Raw genomic sequence first — 16729 nt, forward strand, 5'->3', positions numbered from 1 at the left:
TTGCGTGGCAACTTCAATCTATAATCAAGTGAGGAAATAAAATTAGCAGCTGGTTTGACTAAAATGTCATTTGTTTAGAGATAGTTTAGTCTGAAAATGTCAAAAAGCAAGAGATATACTTGTGCCAATGTGTGGAAGTAAGCCTGCATCATACATTACAACCAATTTAAGCGCATGAACTTCCAGCAAACAACCCAAAGGCTAAAGGGATTACAGTCGCTCAACTTCATTATACTCGATGACCAACCACTATCTGTATTGGAAAATGTCAGATTTCGCTGAGCCCAGGTATAATCTGCCATCTGCCATCCAGAAAATAGATTTCAGAAACTGCTATACCTAAACTATACAACTGAGTGTCATTGCAGTTAGCGGTGCAGATGTTAAAGCCATGAGCTTCACAGATGATATTTGGAGCTCAGATGTGAGCAGCATCAAAGGTGATCAGATCAGAACTTAAAAAAATGTGGATTGCTTGTTCACTAATAAATACAACTGACAGTACAGTGGTTAGCCTCACAGCAAGAAGGTTCTGGGTTCAAGCCCCAGCCAAACTGGGGCCTTTCTGTGAGGAGTTTGCATGTTCTCCCTGTGCCTGCATGGGCTCTCTTCTGGTACTCCAGCTTCCTCCCACAGTCCAAAGACATGCAGTTTAGGTAGATTGGTGACTCTAAATTGCCTGTAGGAGTGAGTGTGAGTGCGTGTGGTTGTCTGTCTCTAAGCGTCAGCCCTGTGATAGACTGGTGACCTGTACAGGATGTACCCTGCCTCTCGTCCAATGTCAGCTGGGATTGGCTCCGGTTTAAAATGTTAAATTTTCTCCTACTTTTTATGCACAAAACAAACTAATGCAGCTGTTACTGTAACTGCTTTCACATAGGTAGATGTATTAATAATAATGAACCTGTAAAAGGAAAAAAATCTTGACAAACGGGTATTAGTGTACATCTATGCACTACACCAGAGATCATGCTAGACTTTCTCATTTGTCATTTTGAGGGACAGGGTCATAAAAATTCCATCATAATTTATTATCTGTCAATTTAGTTTTCCTTTTTGATAAGACATATTTAATATGATTACATTTTCATTTCCTTTGTAATAATTAATATACAGAACAAGATTATTTGCAGCCACTTTTCATGTCAACACACCACATGAAACTTTTCCCACAGTGAGAGCAGAGGCCACAAAAAAAAGGGGCTATTATGTGTTAACAAGCAAATATGAACATTGAAATTTTACAAAATTAAGACAATTTAAAATAAGAACAACCTATTCTGGAAGAAGTTAGGCTAACTGATTTGAACTCAGCTGACCTGCTGTAGCCCGGCCTGCTGCAGAGGCCATTGTCACTAGGTTTCTCATGGCTGTTCTAATTGTGGTCTGAAAGCTGGATGCGTGCTCTGCTTCTGGGAGGAATTCGCTGCATGTGCTCCTTCTGCACCCCTCTGTGATCCATAGTGATCACAGATGCGCTTGGTGAGCCTTCAGTTCGTGGCTGTTCAATGGACTGTCATGTCCCAAATAAAGAGATGCACTGAGTATGGTCTCAGTTGTCCTTCCACATCTCTTCCTCTTCTGTCACCTCGTTTATCAATGCCATAGCAACTACTGGGCTCTTTAGTAGCCTAATTTTCAGTTAGGGCAGATCACCCTCTGTGTTCTGTCAAAATGACAGACAGTCTTCAGATTTTTCCGTCATCATTAATAAAATTCCATCAATGACGGAAAATATTTGGTTAACATAACCTCTGCACTGCACTGTAAAAAGGCATAAACATATTACCTGAGCACCTCCTCTGCCTCCCAGGCAGCATCAGACTCATCCTCCCATGCGTTTGTGTCTTCCTGCCAGTTGTCCATTTCTCCCAGCTCAGCCTGTACAAAAGGAAAGTGACCAATTATATCCATGATGATGTCATTATAATCGCAAAAGGTATCAATCCTGAATTAAGCAACAAAGCAAACTAAGAGTTTTACATCAAATGCTACGTTCAGGCTACATGTTGAAGTAACTCAGATTCCATTGTTTTGCTTCCAAGTGACTTTTCATGGATGTGAACATACCAAATTAGATTTTTTTTCAGATCTAGACCACTTCCATATGTGGTCACAGGTCTGATTCATATCCAGTCTCAAACTATGCAACTGCTGTCAGAACGATCAGATCAAAATTCATATGTTTTCTTCCAATGTCTCACTCCTCTGTACGTGCACATATCGCCTGTTGTCATCATACAATGTCAGCCCCTCACAGTCCGGTAAAAATAAACATGAAGGAGCAGCAACGGGGGTCAGTGGTGAGACAAGGATGTTTTACAATTGTTGGACATTTACAGACAAGCTTCTGATCACGGCAAGGAAGAGAACATGTTGTAACCAAGCAGTTTTTGAGAAAACTGTGCAATTTGACCGCTGCACAAATGACATTAATTGTTGTTATTGTTGTGCGCATGCGGCTCACGTTCAGTTAAATCTGCACGTGTGGAAGTTTAGGAGCTCAATGATGTTCACACCAGAGCTGGATATGTGTCACAAACATGAATATAAACCATGAACAGAAAGAGATCAGATCTGACAAAAAGACTTCAGCATTAAGGCCTGTAATGTGAAAGTCGTGAAGGATTCTCTCTTTACAAGACAGTTACTTTGGCTCCTCTGTTGTCTGGGCTTCAAATGACTCAAGTGGTAAAGGTACTCAATTCCTGCACCTTCTCACAGATCACATTTTCTATTGAAATCTGTTGAAACTGTATTTGCAAAGTTATCTAAACATTGTAGAACTGACACTATATATGAGTGTAACAACTCTGCTACAAATTGTTTATTTAAGTCTTAAAAAAAAAATCAGCAAGTAGTTAAACACATTTTTAGGGATAAAAAAATTCCTGTGAAATTGCTGTAAAAAAAAAAAAAAAAAAAGACATGAGTCGCATCTCATTTTGCACTACTCTGCAGCTTCAGACAGCATAAAACTAACTCACAGAGGGAGGACTGAAGGTCATCATATCCTGAGAGGCAGCCAGTCTGCTAGAGAATCCTGCTGAGCCATCAGGCACCAGGCAGTTAAAAGGCTCCCTTTTCTTCAGCATGATCTGTAACATGCAAACCAGAGAGAGGAGAGGTCAGACTTACAGCGAGGCACATGATCCATTAAACCCAAAACACACATAGGTGTTTATATTTACATTAGGCAAAATTCAAGCTAATTCAAATATAATTTACCATTTAATACACAAAACAGGGATCATATTCCATCATGTGTGCCGCCTACAGAGATCAGAGGTGTGCTTTGCCTAGTTTTATCAAACAGATGGACAAGGTCATAAAAATGTGGTCATAATTGATTAGATATCAATTTAATTTTCATTTTTGATACAACATATTTCAGAGCATTTAAGCTTATATGTACACTTTTCATGTCAACACCACATGAGAGACATTGCAGTGACAGCAACTAAAACACTGCACTCATTGTGCATTGCCATTTTACAAAATTAGACAACAGCCACCCATTAAAATATGAACAACCCATTGACAAACCGTTAGGCTAAATGAACTGACCTGCTGTAGCCTGGCCTGATGCAGAGGCCAGGTTTCTCACTGCTGCTATAATTTTGATCTAGAAGCTGAACCTGCGGTCTGCTGCTGCACTGGAGACTGGACTTGCCAGCTCCACTTCAGCCAAAGTTTTGAGGAAAACATTTCTCTCTGGAAGTAATCAGCAGTTGCTCTGAACATGAGACTTCCTGATCCTGAAGCAGCACTCACTCCATCAGAAGGATGCACCCCTCTGTGAGCTACAGTGTTCAGTGTTTACAGATGCCCTTCATTGCCTCCAGTCCATGGTTCTGCAGCGCACTGTCCGCGAGATGCATCGAGTACGATCTCGGTTGTCCTTCATTCACCGTATCACTTCCTCTTTTATCAACACCGCAGTGAATAGCGGGATTTTTAGGATCCTAAATGTAAGTTAGTGTAGGTTGCCCTCAGTTCTCTAATCTGTCAAAAGGATGGACGGCCTTCAGATTTTTCTGTCATTATTTTTAAAAAAGTTCCATCAATGATGGAAAATATTCAGTTAACGTGACCTCTGATTAGAGACATCCTGTGAATCATCAATTCTGTATCTGCTTGGTTAATATAGGCTCTTCTGCACTGTCTTATGGACATACCTTCTGTGTTTTCCTGATGGTGGGGGCCATGTCTTTGAAGTAGTCTGGCTCTTCATCTACATCATTGGGTGCAGGGGAAATATTTCCATTACCACCTTCAATCTTAATACTTGTAGGGGCTTCTTCATCCCAGGAGCTCCATTCTTCAATCTCTGGCTGTGCAGAGTAGAACATAAAATATAACTTGATGTCAAACTTATCAGTTATGCTTGTTTGTTTGCATTTGCAAATAATGAATGCTGGGCCCTGAACTTTTCTAGGCAAGCGCTACTGACTGATGTAATACTGACCTGTTTTGGTACCGATGATGAAAAATCCACTGTTGTTGGGAGAGTTATTTGATCACCACTGAGTTTGCGCCCCCTGCCACTCCTGCAGAATAATACAATAAAAGGAACTAATTTAAAGCTACTTTATCCAATTTCTTTTCAGCCACTACAGGGTCTAGTAGTGAGACTCGAAACAAACTTACACTATTAGCTGCTCCTAACTGCTCCTTGCCCGTCCCATACCATGATCTCATGCATGAGATCTCGTCACACACCTAATTAACATGCTAGGTCGCCAATGTTACCGTAACAAACACTTTGGCTTTAGAGGCCAATGCATCCAGATGGAACAATGCCACACCTGAATCACATTTGAGTCCTTTGGCTGCTTTTAACACATTCCAGAGCTCTTTCACATCATCCTTGAATTCAAGTGGACATTTCTGCCAAATTTGAATAAATATCCTTAAGGTGTAAATGTGATATTGCATTCAATGGAATGAGAGACTGATCTATGGACATACAGATTGAAGGCAAACCAAAAACATAATGCTCCTGACATGGCTGTCACTGGCAAGGAGATGTAAAAATGCTGCTAAATGAATGTGGTTTAGGCAATAAAATGCACACATCTCATTGCATGAATTGACCCAAGTGTGAAATCATTTATGAGATCCACCAAGCTCTAGTCTATTTCATTTTTCACCAAAATACACAAAGGTTGGTGCTAGAGAACAGGTTGGACATGAACCACACATATCCTGTCATTTCTCAAAGGTACAGCTAAGATTTGTTGCTGTATCTATCCTGCAAATATATTAAGCAGTGTTACGCTGAAAAGATTTCCATAAAGGAATGGCATGTATGCGGGACACTGGACATTCCATTTGTGGAGTGTTCAGTAAGGCTTACCTGCATATCAGCCTTTTAAAGAAAGAAAGTATGCTGGCTAGACATGTGCAGATCTTGAAGAGACGAAACTGTGCAATAGCCATGATGAAATGTAACTGGTGAGAAAGAAAAGACAACGTATTAGTATTTAGGTTTCAAATGATGCATGCCTTGTTTTGCTATACAGCATCAGTTTGTGTAGGAACTCAAGTCTTCAGTGGACACATTTATGCAGAGCAGCATGAACTTGTCAGCTTGCCAAGGGTCAGTCTTTAAAAAGACATGCGCTGGCGTATGCCCAGCATTATGACTCATAATTTGGAAAGGCGTGACACCAGTCACTTCGGACATGGTACCCTGTTGATGAACGGTTACACTTAGCTAGTAGATTGTAGGCACATTTTTACCAGCAAATACAATGATCACGCTCATACACTAACAAATGCAATTAAACTGCCAGACAATCTGCACAAAAAAATCTAACTAAAGTCAACGATGAATATGATATCACCACATCTAATATTTTAGCTAAATTCAGGGGGGGAAAAGTCATGCTTTCACATAACACTTTTTCAAGTCTCAGCTATCATATGTATAAATACTCGCCTTTGCAAGGTGTTAGTACACCATATGCAGAGCAGCTTCTTTCTTCTTGTGCTGTAACTTACAAAATACAAGTTCATTTATTTGCTAACCGCTGCTTGCTAGCTTAGCCCAAAGGAAAACATGGTGTTTCGGAAACCTTGAACTGTCTTCGTAAGATGACTCATTGGCGGTGAGAAATTAAATCACTGTCATATCAAAACTATTAATGCAACAGCTGTACACCGCAAATGTGGATTCATCACAAAACTCCTAAATATATGTCGTTGCTCTTGTCTGTCCCGTGTCTGCCATCCTTGAGCTAGGAGGAGCAGGAACAGGGAAGTACAGCGTGGTCCTGCTGCATTCATGTACTGTTGGAAATTTGCGCTGTAACGAATACCTTTTTTCCGATAGATTTATTTCTGAATGTAAACATTTAGATTGCATATAAAGATGCACATAATGTATATTAATATACACAAATGTATTAATAAACAGTGTGCGCTCTGAACTAACTAATACACGCAGAAGGCGACGTGATTTCCCTTCATAATGCAAGTTAGAGGAGTTACTTACGTTATTTCACGGGTTGTCCCACACATATCGAAAGATCTGCTGTTATCTTTCTTTCCGAGAACGAATTTTGTGGGTAAAAAATTAAATACAGTCGAATATAACTGAAGTCCGTCGTACAGCGAACGCACCCGGTTGTTACCACAATCTACCCAATCAACACATGACTTGGACGGAAGTGGCATATTTGAAATCTGGCAGTTGAGTTGAGGTCCAACCTCGACAAAAGAAGTAGAAGAAGGTCCAGCCTTGTTCGTGCACCGTAAGAAGAGAGGGCTTAATCATAGTGTAAACAAGGTGAGATGCTTTTGAATAGTAGTGCTTTATTTTCATGCTGTTGAAAATACCACTATACATGTTTAAATTGAGGTTGCTTGATGCTCAGAAGAGCATCGCCTACCTCACTGTCGTTAACAGAACGCAAACGCGTCATGATAACTTGTTAGCTACCAGAGCTAACGCTAATTGAAACTGTAAACACGAAAGGAAATACTTTTGTAGGAACTGTGTACAATGATCTGTTTTGAATACGTCACCGTGGATAAGGAAGTAACTTGCATATAATAGGTATCTTAAGGAAAGTTGTGGATATTTTTCGCTGAAATCAAAGGATGAGCAAACGATCCAAATGGTTGCACATCACTGTAGCTCAACAACTTGAATATCTGCTTTACCGTTATGTTGCCGTGTTCAAGGTATTGCTGTTGTTAGGTCCACTGTCATTTATAACGTTAGGGATTTGGAAAGATGACTTGCAAGGTCTTTCAGAAGGTTTGAAGCCATATGTTTGATTAATGCACATTTCATACCAACTAAAGAACAATCAAGATCTCATTGTTTTGAATGATTTGGGTGTCTTGGTGAACATGTGTATATATACAAAAGAGGACACATTTTTATTCGTTCAACCTTGCATAATAATTTTCTTGTTATTAATCTCAGATGGAGGAAGAGGAGCATACAGACAGAAAGCAGCAGCTTGCCATGCTTTGTCAAATGTTCAAACAAATTAAAAAGGATCTCAGTCAAGGTGATAACATGCTAAGTAGTCCTGGCACTGTAAGAATCATATCCATACAGTAAGTACATACTTAATATAGTCATCATGAAACTTTGCACTTGTTACAGATGACACGGACAATATTAACCAGGTCATCAGATCAAACTCGCCTGAATCATGCCTCTCATATTTGATGGACCTGGAGAAGAAAGAGGACCCTCACCTGAATCGTAACCACCTCACTAGACTCATAGACTTTTATAGCAGAGTGTTCTCCAGTATGCCACTGGTAAAACACTGTCAGAATGAAAGCTATGCCAGGATGTTGGTCAGATTTGCAGAGCTGAAAGCGTAAGTAATCGAAGATCTTACTTGTCTATCAGGATCTTTGCTCTTTTATTTGATCTAAAAACATTAGACAAGATTTTGTAAAAGTAGTCAGCTTGAATCACTTTGCTTTATTACCAGTTTTTTGTACAAACTATCTAGAAAATATGTTTTTTAGTCTGTTGTAGTTTTGCGAAAAGTCCCTAATAGATCAAGTCAGTGAGGTTTTAGTAAAATCAAAAGTATGGTGTGCATTTAGTCTGTTTTTCTGTCTTTTATTAGGATTGAAGATGTCAATGAGGCAGAAGTCAACTTTGAAGTAGCAGTATCTCACAGCCAGAAGTTTGCATTTGTCCACACTGCACATGCAAATTTTGAGCATTCTCAAGGTAAACAGATGTGCATTGTTCTGGTATGTATAAATACATTCGCCTGACATGTTATATGTGGTGTTACACTGTTTTGTTTTTTTATCTTAACAGGCAACACAAAAAGAGCCATTGGCATATTACAGAATGCTATTGAACTGGGTGCCAAACCAAAGGAACTGCTGGAGGCTGCCTTGCAGAGTATGCAGGCAGGGAATACACAACTCTTTTGTTCAGAGGATAAGGAAAATGTACCATGTGTGTTCATGTTTTTACTACACACCATTGTACGCTTAGATTTTTCACTAGTGTACATCAATTCAGAAAGTTACTTTACTACAGTATTATTATAACACAATTTACTGTTGCTTGTTGCTGTGTTTTTTTTCTGCCAGTATTACTCAGCAGTAATGTGCATGATTTTGTGAAAAAAGGCTTAGACTTCCCAAAAGTAAGCAGAATATCAGACGGCACAGGCGACTTGCAGCTCTCCAGTATTTTTGGTTCAGGGTAAGAATAAAAATAAAGTTTTCTGTGCTTATAAGGCTTCTGTGTGGTGTATGAAATGTGACATCTTATACTGAAATTTTTTTTTTTTTTTTTTTGACCTTCAGGACTGAGCTCCTCAGGGGATCATCAGATGACCAACCATCAGGCTGGAGAGCTGCATCCCAACGCAAGAGAGCAGTTGCCATGGTGAGTTCATCCTGCTTGTGTTATTATAAATGACTTTTATGATCCATCTTTTCTGAAGACTGCATGATAGTTCCTGAGATTTGAAGTTGCATTCTTGCCTTCTGGTTTACAGCAAGGGAAATTATCTGTAGTACCTTTTTCAATCCCAGAAAAGGAGGATGATGACTATATTCATGGGAAGCCCTCTAAGAGAAGTGATGCATCAATCCCCACCAGTTTGTCCAGGTAATGTTTTATAACTACATTTATTTCCAATCCTATTTAATTTGAGATCTGGGATAGCATATGTAGCCATTTTGTTAATTTAATTAAATCTATGGCTGTTTATATTTACGGCATATTAAAAATACTTATACTGCGATCCCTCACAAGGATTGCCGAACCTACCCAACAGATACTTTAGAAAATTATAATGAGGAATAAAAGCCTTTTTTCCTCAAGTGGTTTGTGTAATTTCATTATTGACTCAGTCAGTACTGCACTGTATTCTAGCTAAGGTAATATCTCCCTTGCTGTAATATGGTAAAGCTTTTGTTTGATTCAGTCTAATCCATCTGTAAATTTTGGCACTGAAATTTGTGTTTTGACTATAATGCATTATTGGTTTAGTCCAATTCTGTTCTTTAGATTTATTTTTTTGTTGTTGTTTTTTAGTCACTGAGAACTAAAGATATTTTAGTCTTGGTTTTGTCAGTGTTATCCTTCATTTCAGCATTTGTGTCTAGGCTGATAATATTTTGAGGCTGTAACTTACCATCCACCATCCTTGTTGTGTACAGTCATCATGGTTACAGGGATTGTTCCATATATCGCAAAATTTGTGGTGTTTATACTCTTCTCTGCAGAAACTAGTTTTACTACTGTTTTGAGTAAAATCCTGCTCACTGGGTTCAACCTGAAGGCAGAAGCTCAATGATCAGAACATTTATACAGTGAGATTTCTGTAATTAACACTAGAGAAAGATTTAGATGGTTGACTGCCAACATTTATCCTGGAATTCTGATAGCGAGACAGGGATAGCTGACTGAAAGTAACTTTAATATTACAATGTTCTTACCTTTTCATAAATATATTGGTGTGCTGCCTAGTTTGTTTCAGGTGTTTCTTCTTCTTCTTGTCTAAACCTTAGTGGATAGTAGATGAATTTAATTTAGAAACCAGTTCCTTCCAAGAAGCGCCAATATTTGATAACCAAAACAATATAAGACTGTAACTTATCAATAGCAGGGCAACACGTCAAACAGCTAAATTGTCTTGATCAAGAGAGTCTGAGGCAGGTGGAGGAAGCGGTCTTACTGATCAGGAACTACATAGTGTGAGTCCAAAGATGCTGCAGTTTATTGAAAGAGATATTAAGTCATTTCTTCCCATCCATTTGTCTGTCTTTCACATTATTGTTTAATTTTTATTTGTTAATGAGGTGTAAAACATTCCTTCATAGTTCCAGTTATCAAATATTACTTTTATTAGTTTTTGTCCTGAAAAACAGGTTGTCGGTATATATGTTTTTATTATAGTTGTTATTGTTGAAGTTAACTCTGTGAAAACACATTGCAACTCGTAAAGATGTATTGAACCATGACGGCAATATATTGTGTACAATAACATTTTGTGGTTTGTCCCCTGTTCATTTTGCATACTAATTCTTAAATATGCCAGTCAGATTTATGTATGACTAATTTCCTATGTGCTGTTGGTAACTACATTGTTTAATTTTGTCATAGGCTCACATCTGATTCAAATGTGAACCAAATATTTGGACTGTCTTCCTCAAAGAAAAATTCTGTTGATGGAGATCTAGTCAGTCTTCAGGTGAGAACTAACATGCTACACTAGTTTGGGTTTATGCAACATCACAATCAACACTTGGTGGCTTTTATTATTTGTGCTGTGCCCAGCAAAGAAGTTACCCCTGAGCAGAAGAAAGATGTTATGTTTCTCTCTCACATTGCTGTTTCTCAGCCACCAGCTGTCAGTCCAGATAATTGTACTTGGGAACACCAGGCAGCGGTGGACTCCACCACCGCACTCCTTCACACACGTGACCCATCGGACACCTTGAGGACGGAAGGTATATATAACCTTCACAATGCTGCGCCAAGTGTCCTGCTGCTTGAGTAATCAATAAAACCTTTATAACTATGTCAAGAATGTGCATTTAGTGTCTTGACTGTTTTTAAAATTTAGATGGCGTGTTGTTTCTCTCTGGCAGATGTAACTTATAGTTTTGATGAAGTAATCAAAACACGGTCCCCTGAGTCATGTTGGACATACCTGATGAACCTGGAGAAAAGAGGCAATCCTCACACAGACATCAACCTTCTCAACAAACTCAAGGACTGTTATTCTAAAGTCTTCTCCAGGCTGCCAATCAGACAATACAGCAAAAACACCAGCTATGCCAGAATACTCGTCAGATATGCAGAACTCAGGGGGTGAGTGTGGATGCAAGCATTGTTTCCAAATTATGATTTATGAATTTTTATTGTGCATTAGTGACATCTCATTGTAGTTGTGGTTAGGGTTCAGATATATGGATAGAAAATTGAAATGCAGACAAACACCTTGATCCTCAAAGAATTCAAAATTCATTGATGGAAGGTTCAGAACTTTCTCAAATGTTTTTCGGTGTTAAAACCCTCTAATCTTCAAAACATACTTGAAAAAGGGTTTTACACTGTAACAGATTTTATTAAACTCAATATTTCTACAAGCCCCATTTCCAGACAAGTTGGGACATTTTCCAAAATGCAATAAAAACTAAAATCTGTGATTTATTAATTTGCTTGAACTTTAACTGATGAAAGTCCAAAGAAAAGGTTTTCAGTGTTTTCACTGACCAATTTAATTGCCTTCTGTAAATATAAACAAATATAGAATTTGATGCCTGCAACACACTCAGAAAGCACTGGGACAGATGCCTGTTTACCACTGTTATCACCTTTCCTTTTAATTGCTTTTTAATCGTTTGGGAACTGAGGATACTAATTGTCGCAGATAAGTTGGTCAGTGAAATACTCTTTAATCTTTTTAAATCCCGAGACATTTTTGCTGTATAACATTATTTTCCCCTCTTAACACGGTACAATGACGTGTAATTGCTGTTTCTACTCATTTGCTGTCATTCTACTTCCTCCATATTAAACAGTCTCAGGCATATTAAAAAATGGAAAATGCAATAAGATGGTGGGGGAAAAAGAAGCAGGTTCAATGTCATTGTATTATTGATGTTATGAATTCACTGCATTGGCACTTCTCTATGACACCCATCAAATGTTAAAGCTTATTCTCTGCCTTATGTGTAAAATTATGTGTGGCGCCATAGGCTAAGATCAAAAAGTATAAGCCCTATCAGAACTTTGTCACATGTCACGTAAGTGTAACCACATTTCTTTGTCTGCAGGATTGAAGACCCAGATGAAGCACGGGACCACTTCATAGTTGCAAGATCCAACTGTAAAGGCTTTGCCTTTGTCCATATAGCACATGCTCAGTTTGAGGTTTCTCAAGGTATTATACTGTAGCTCATAATTTATTTTCATTTTTCAAACCTGATATATGGAATTGACAGTCACTAAACACATCTACTTAGAGTAGATGGTGTTTCATGGAGTACATGCAGAACTACTATTTGCAACCATGATTGTAACCCTGAAATTGATGACAAGTTGCTGAAGGCTGGTCAGGGTGCTGGTACACTTACGTTCATGTAGTGCTTCAGACTTTTCCAAGTCAGTTAAGTGAGTTCTTGTGTAGCCAGCCTTTCTGTAAACCATAGTTAAAATTTCCCTTCTTCCTTCCTTTTAAGGTAATATGATCAAAGCAACTTCAATTCTGCACAAAGCCCAGGTGTTAAATGCCAGGCCAGCTGAGCTCCTGGAGTTAGCCATACGTAACCTTAAAGCTGGGGAGAAACCGATACTGTCCCCCAAGGAGGAGGAGCATTCCATAGGCAGAGGTAAATCAAAGAGTCTTAAATTGTAAAAGTCAAAGCATTGAAATGGACATGGTTTGCAAAATAATGTTTGTTTTATTTTTGAATTGATTGTGTTTTTTGTCTTAGATGTACAAACAGTTGTTCCAGTAAGCATGTCAACTTATGGTAGGAACCAGGAACTTCATCTTCCTGCTCGGATTCCTGTCAACCACACAGTAGAACAGCCTAAACCTGCCAGCAAGGAGCCCTTGTCAGATTGGAAACTGCCAGCTCTTGTCAGCCGGCATGTTTCGCCAGAGGTGTGATAACATTCTTTATGTGCTACTACTCTCTATGCGATGCATTTTTTTCCAGACATGTAAAATGTTTTAATGAAATGATTAAAAGGTATTTAGGAGTATTATTTTAAGCTCTTTTAGGGTTTCTGCTAGTATTAGCTTGTTGGTTTTATTTATTTGTGCTTGCTCTTAGTTGGCAGAATAGGGCACTAATAATTGCTCCCATTTTTTTTTCCACTGACAGTTTAACAAGTGAAGTAATCTCCAAACATTTGACATTTTGTTTTCTGATTCCATTTCCTCTCTTTATACTGCTATATTTATCTGACAATGTAAAATCATTTTCAAATGAACCCAATTCTGTTTTGTCTCAACGTTACCCTAGTGCTGATCAAAACTTTCCAAATGATTTATTCCTAGGATAAACGTTCAACCCCACCCGACCCCAGACCTGTTTCTTGTGTGCTGGAGTCACTTCGCACTCCATCCCTTCAGCTTCCATCCAGACTGAAACCACAAACAGTCTGCCAGACACCCAACAGTGATGCAAACCTTTGTGCTAACAGGTAATATCTCAGCTTTAATGTTTGCTGGTTGAGATTATTACCAGTAGCACTTAATTTGCTTTAAAGGTCTAAGGAGTATTCTTGTTTCTTTGTGCCATCAAAAAAAAAAATCTGCCCACTCACACCTATTCCTTCTTTCTCCCACTCAGCTTTATTACTCCTGTTATAAAGCGAGTTCCTGAGGTGACTCCCTCTGCAGTAGCAGCACATAGAGCTGGACCCCTGCAGGAGTCATGTACACCTCTAAACCAGGTGGCATGTTTCCAAACACCTCAGGTATGGTATGCTCACTCCCTGTTGTTGCTGTTATCATATATACTACCTTTATTTTGTGCCTAAAAGAATGTATCAGCCCTGGAGATCAATTCATGCCACCATAGACACATCACCAAACACCTGTTGTAACTGAATGGATAACAGTTACTTAACAGTGTCAGATAGCATACCCTCTGGAGATGACGTGGATTGCCCTGCTTTGTTTTTCACTGTATTTTCTCTTTGTTGGTCTCTGTTTAGAGGAGGGAGGGTCTGCTCCTCTCTCACACATGCAGACAGCTGTGTGTTTACACAGGGTGCTTGTAATGGTAATGCTAATGCATGGGGTGTGAAGACATGGACGTTTAACCATTCACCTGTGACTGCTCTGCATGCATGCAACCCCTCGTGTTCCTGATGCATGATTTTACTACTACTTCCTGAGGAGTACTGAAATGTAACTCCCAGAATGCACCTTCAAAATGGGTGTGCCATAGTGCAGTGTTTCTCACAGGGTAGGTCGCGGGCATGTTTCAGGTGGGTCACGAGAGACATGGTGAGGAAAAAAAAATTTGTTTTTGAGAGCGATATATTGTTGTGGATTCAAATGCTTAGGCAATATCTAACGTGGGGCTTTTGTTTTGAAAGGCGTGCATGCGTGATGTGCAGAGGCCTAATGTTGCCATGACAAGCCTTGATTGGCGGGTGACAGTGCACACTCATAAAAGAGAGGTCCACTTGTTAAGAAGATGGCGAAGCGAAAATATGGTTCTGACTATGTTAAGTATGGATTTACTTACATAGATGATAAAAATGGACATAAACATCAATGTGTGATATGCAGTGAAGTACTGGCACAAGAAAGTATGAAGCCATCCAAGTTTAAACGCCATTTAATTCTAGTTCCCTTACTTTATCCTTTGTCCATCCTCGCTCATCCTGGAAGTTGTTCCAGTCTGCTCAAAAAAATACTTTACTGTATATTTAATAACTTAATCATTTATTTTGAAAACCACAAATAATTATTAACATCACTCGTATTATGTGTTCATAAACATTAACAAAATGCCATAGCCTTCTTTAAACATAAGAAAATGTATCAAATGTGGGTTTGTGGGGTACTGTCTTTGCCTGCAGCATGCCTGCTCTGTAAACAAGTGACTAGCAAATGTATAATTAATTTATTATTGGCGATATTAATGTATCTCTCTCTCTCTCTCACACACACTCACACTCTTTTATATTCAGTCTTCTCTGTTGCATCAAAACACATCTTAAGAAGACAGGGAAAGTAATTGTAAGGAGCCCAAAATGTTACCGAAATACACAGGACTATAGCGTTTCTCCTCTTGAAACAGTTTTTCAACCAAGTCGACAACTGACAGGTTTTAAAGGAACAAAGTATGCTGGTTAGGTGACTACACTACATAACATGTTGTTGTGTACAGTGGGCTAATGCAGCAGTAGAACAACATGAAGTGTTTTTACAAGACTAGGCAGCACTGAAAGCTTAATGACAAGCTTTTTGCCCCATTCCAAAGTCCTCACATCATGCATAGAGCTAATGGTTAACTTATAATAGGAGGTGATGGTCATGAAGATGACTCAGAAGATTTGAACCGTTGCCTCCTTTCGCATCAATTTTTTTCTGCATGTTCTGCAGACAGGGTAACCATTTTGAATTAAGTCTCACTCAGGACTTATGTAAAATCTAAAATATGGCCACACTTCAGACTTGGTCTTCTTAGTTGGATGAAGAATCTCCAGAGCATCGTCTCTGTCACTGCATTCTGCAATGTTTTCAGTGACTCAAATAAACCCATGTTTCCTGCTGTGCTTGCATTTGAGAACTTTGAGCTAACTTTGGTTGATTCTGGACAGTATTTAACCCTTCAGTGGGGGAGTTTTTCAAAGTGCTGTAATTAACCATGATTTTAATGATATTTTAATGATATTTTAAAATATGAAGAGGTGTTACTGTGACCCTGGTAACCATTTCATCGCTGATTATGATCCGGGGACCACTATTCTGACTAACACTGTTGTGGGCTGGATAGACTGGAGGGCCACTAAAAGTAACCATGGCTTTTCTACATATTGTATACTTTTGCACGCCACCAGGAGGTTGCAGACCACTGGTTGAAACCCCCTGTTTTAGTCCATGAAGCATTGAAAATAGGACAGCAGTGACAGAACATAAAAATGGGAATATTTAGAGCAGCATAGCTTGTAAAAGCATAGTAAAAATGCTTTCAAGGGACTTAAAATAGGCCCATTTCTGCTTTTAGATTGATATGTAAAGAAATAATCTAAACTTTAATAACTGGATGTATCTTTCTTTGAACCCCATTTTAGGCTCCCTTTACTGCGTTTTCAAATGAAGCCATTACTATTAAGGGCAAGCAGTTTTTCATTCTCAAGATGATTGGACGTGGTGGGTCGAGTAAGGTAATTAGAGCGTTATTATTTCATTTATATGCTGTTTGGGGGGGGGCATGCAGTTATATTCCAGCACTTTGTTTTCATTGATGTTTTAACTGTAATGATTTTTGTCTGTGGTTAATTGACGAGTGTTTTTTTCTGTTCTTCCAGGTCTACCAGGTCCTTGATCGCAAAAAACAGCTGTTTGCTGTGAAACACGTCGACCTTGAGGAGGCTGATGTTCAAACAGCAGAAAGTTATAAAAATGAGATTGAACTTCTGAACCACTTGCAGCAGTACAGCGATCAAATTATAAAGCTCTATGACTAGTGAGTACATGTCCTAGCCAAAATTAATATCCCCATGAACAGCTAATACTTTTTT

The 16729-nt window shown here is 38.9% G+C and overlaps 2 protein-coding genes across 5 annotated transcripts in view; one reads left to right on the forward strand and one right to left on the reverse strand.

The window, feature by feature from the left end:
• The window catches only part of ebag9 (estrogen receptor binding site associated antigen 9), a 13414-nt gene extending 6840 nt beyond the window's left edge, over positions 1–6574 (reverse strand). Inside the window, exons 1-7 of one of the 3 annotated variants that reach the window (XM_020597219.1) lie at positions 6081–6280; positions 5945–5995; positions 5360–5454; positions 4469–4550; positions 4179–4334; positions 2988–3098; positions 1790–1881 (exon numbers count right to left, since the gene is read on the reverse strand). In XM_020597219.1, the coding sequence (XP_020452875.1) occupies positions 1790–1881; positions 2988–3098; positions 4179–4334; positions 4469–4550; positions 5360–5442 (524 nt within the window). In that variant the 5' untranslated portion in view covers positions 5443–5454; positions 5945–5995; positions 6081–6280. Of the gene's footprint in view, positions 1–1789; positions 1882–2987; positions 3099–4178; positions 4335–4468; positions 4551–5359; positions 5455–5944; positions 6281–6499 lie in introns of those variants that run through there. The other 2 variants (XM_020597220.1, XM_020597218.1) reach the window with 2 other exon arrangements.
• Positions 6575–6689: 115 nt separating this feature from the next.
• The window catches only part of ttk (ttk protein kinase), a 17450-nt gene continuing 7410 nt past the window's right edge, over positions 6690–16729 (forward strand). Inside the window, exons 1-19 of one of the 2 annotated variants that reach the window (XM_020597216.1) lie at positions 6690–6793; positions 7439–7526; positions 7625–7847; positions 8106–8212; positions 8306–8449; positions 8587–8701; positions 8806–8887; positions 9000–9112; positions 10613–10700; positions 10851–10959; positions 11101–11323; positions 12292–12398; positions 12697–12846; positions 12952–13124; positions 13524–13669; positions 13819–13945; positions 14573–14704; positions 16280–16372; positions 16517–16674. In XM_020597216.1, coding sequence (XP_020452872.1) covers positions 7439–7526; positions 7625–7847; positions 8106–8212; positions 8306–8449; positions 8587–8701; positions 8806–8887; positions 9000–9112; positions 10613–10700; positions 10851–10959; positions 11101–11323; positions 12292–12398; positions 12697–12846; positions 12952–13124; positions 13524–13669; positions 13819–13945; positions 14573–14704; positions 16280–16372; positions 16517–16674 — 2378 coding nt within the window. In that variant the 5' untranslated portion in view covers positions 6690–6793. The remainder of the gene's footprint in view (positions 6794–7438; positions 7527–7624; positions 7848–8105; positions 8213–8305; positions 8450–8586; positions 8702–8805; positions 8888–8999; positions 9113–10612; positions 10701–10850; positions 10960–11100; positions 11324–12291; positions 12399–12696; positions 12847–12951; positions 13125–13523; positions 13670–13818; positions 13946–14572; positions 14705–16279; positions 16373–16516; positions 16675–16729) is intronic. The other variant, XM_020597217.1, reaches the window with a different exon arrangement.

This window comes from Monopterus albus, unplaced genomic scaffold, assembly GCF_001952655.1.
Source record: "Monopterus albus unplaced genomic scaffold, M_albus_1.0 scaffold33.1, whole genome shotgun sequence".
Taxonomy (NCBI): domain Eukaryota; kingdom Metazoa; phylum Chordata; class Actinopteri; order Synbranchiformes; family Synbranchidae; genus Monopterus; species Monopterus albus.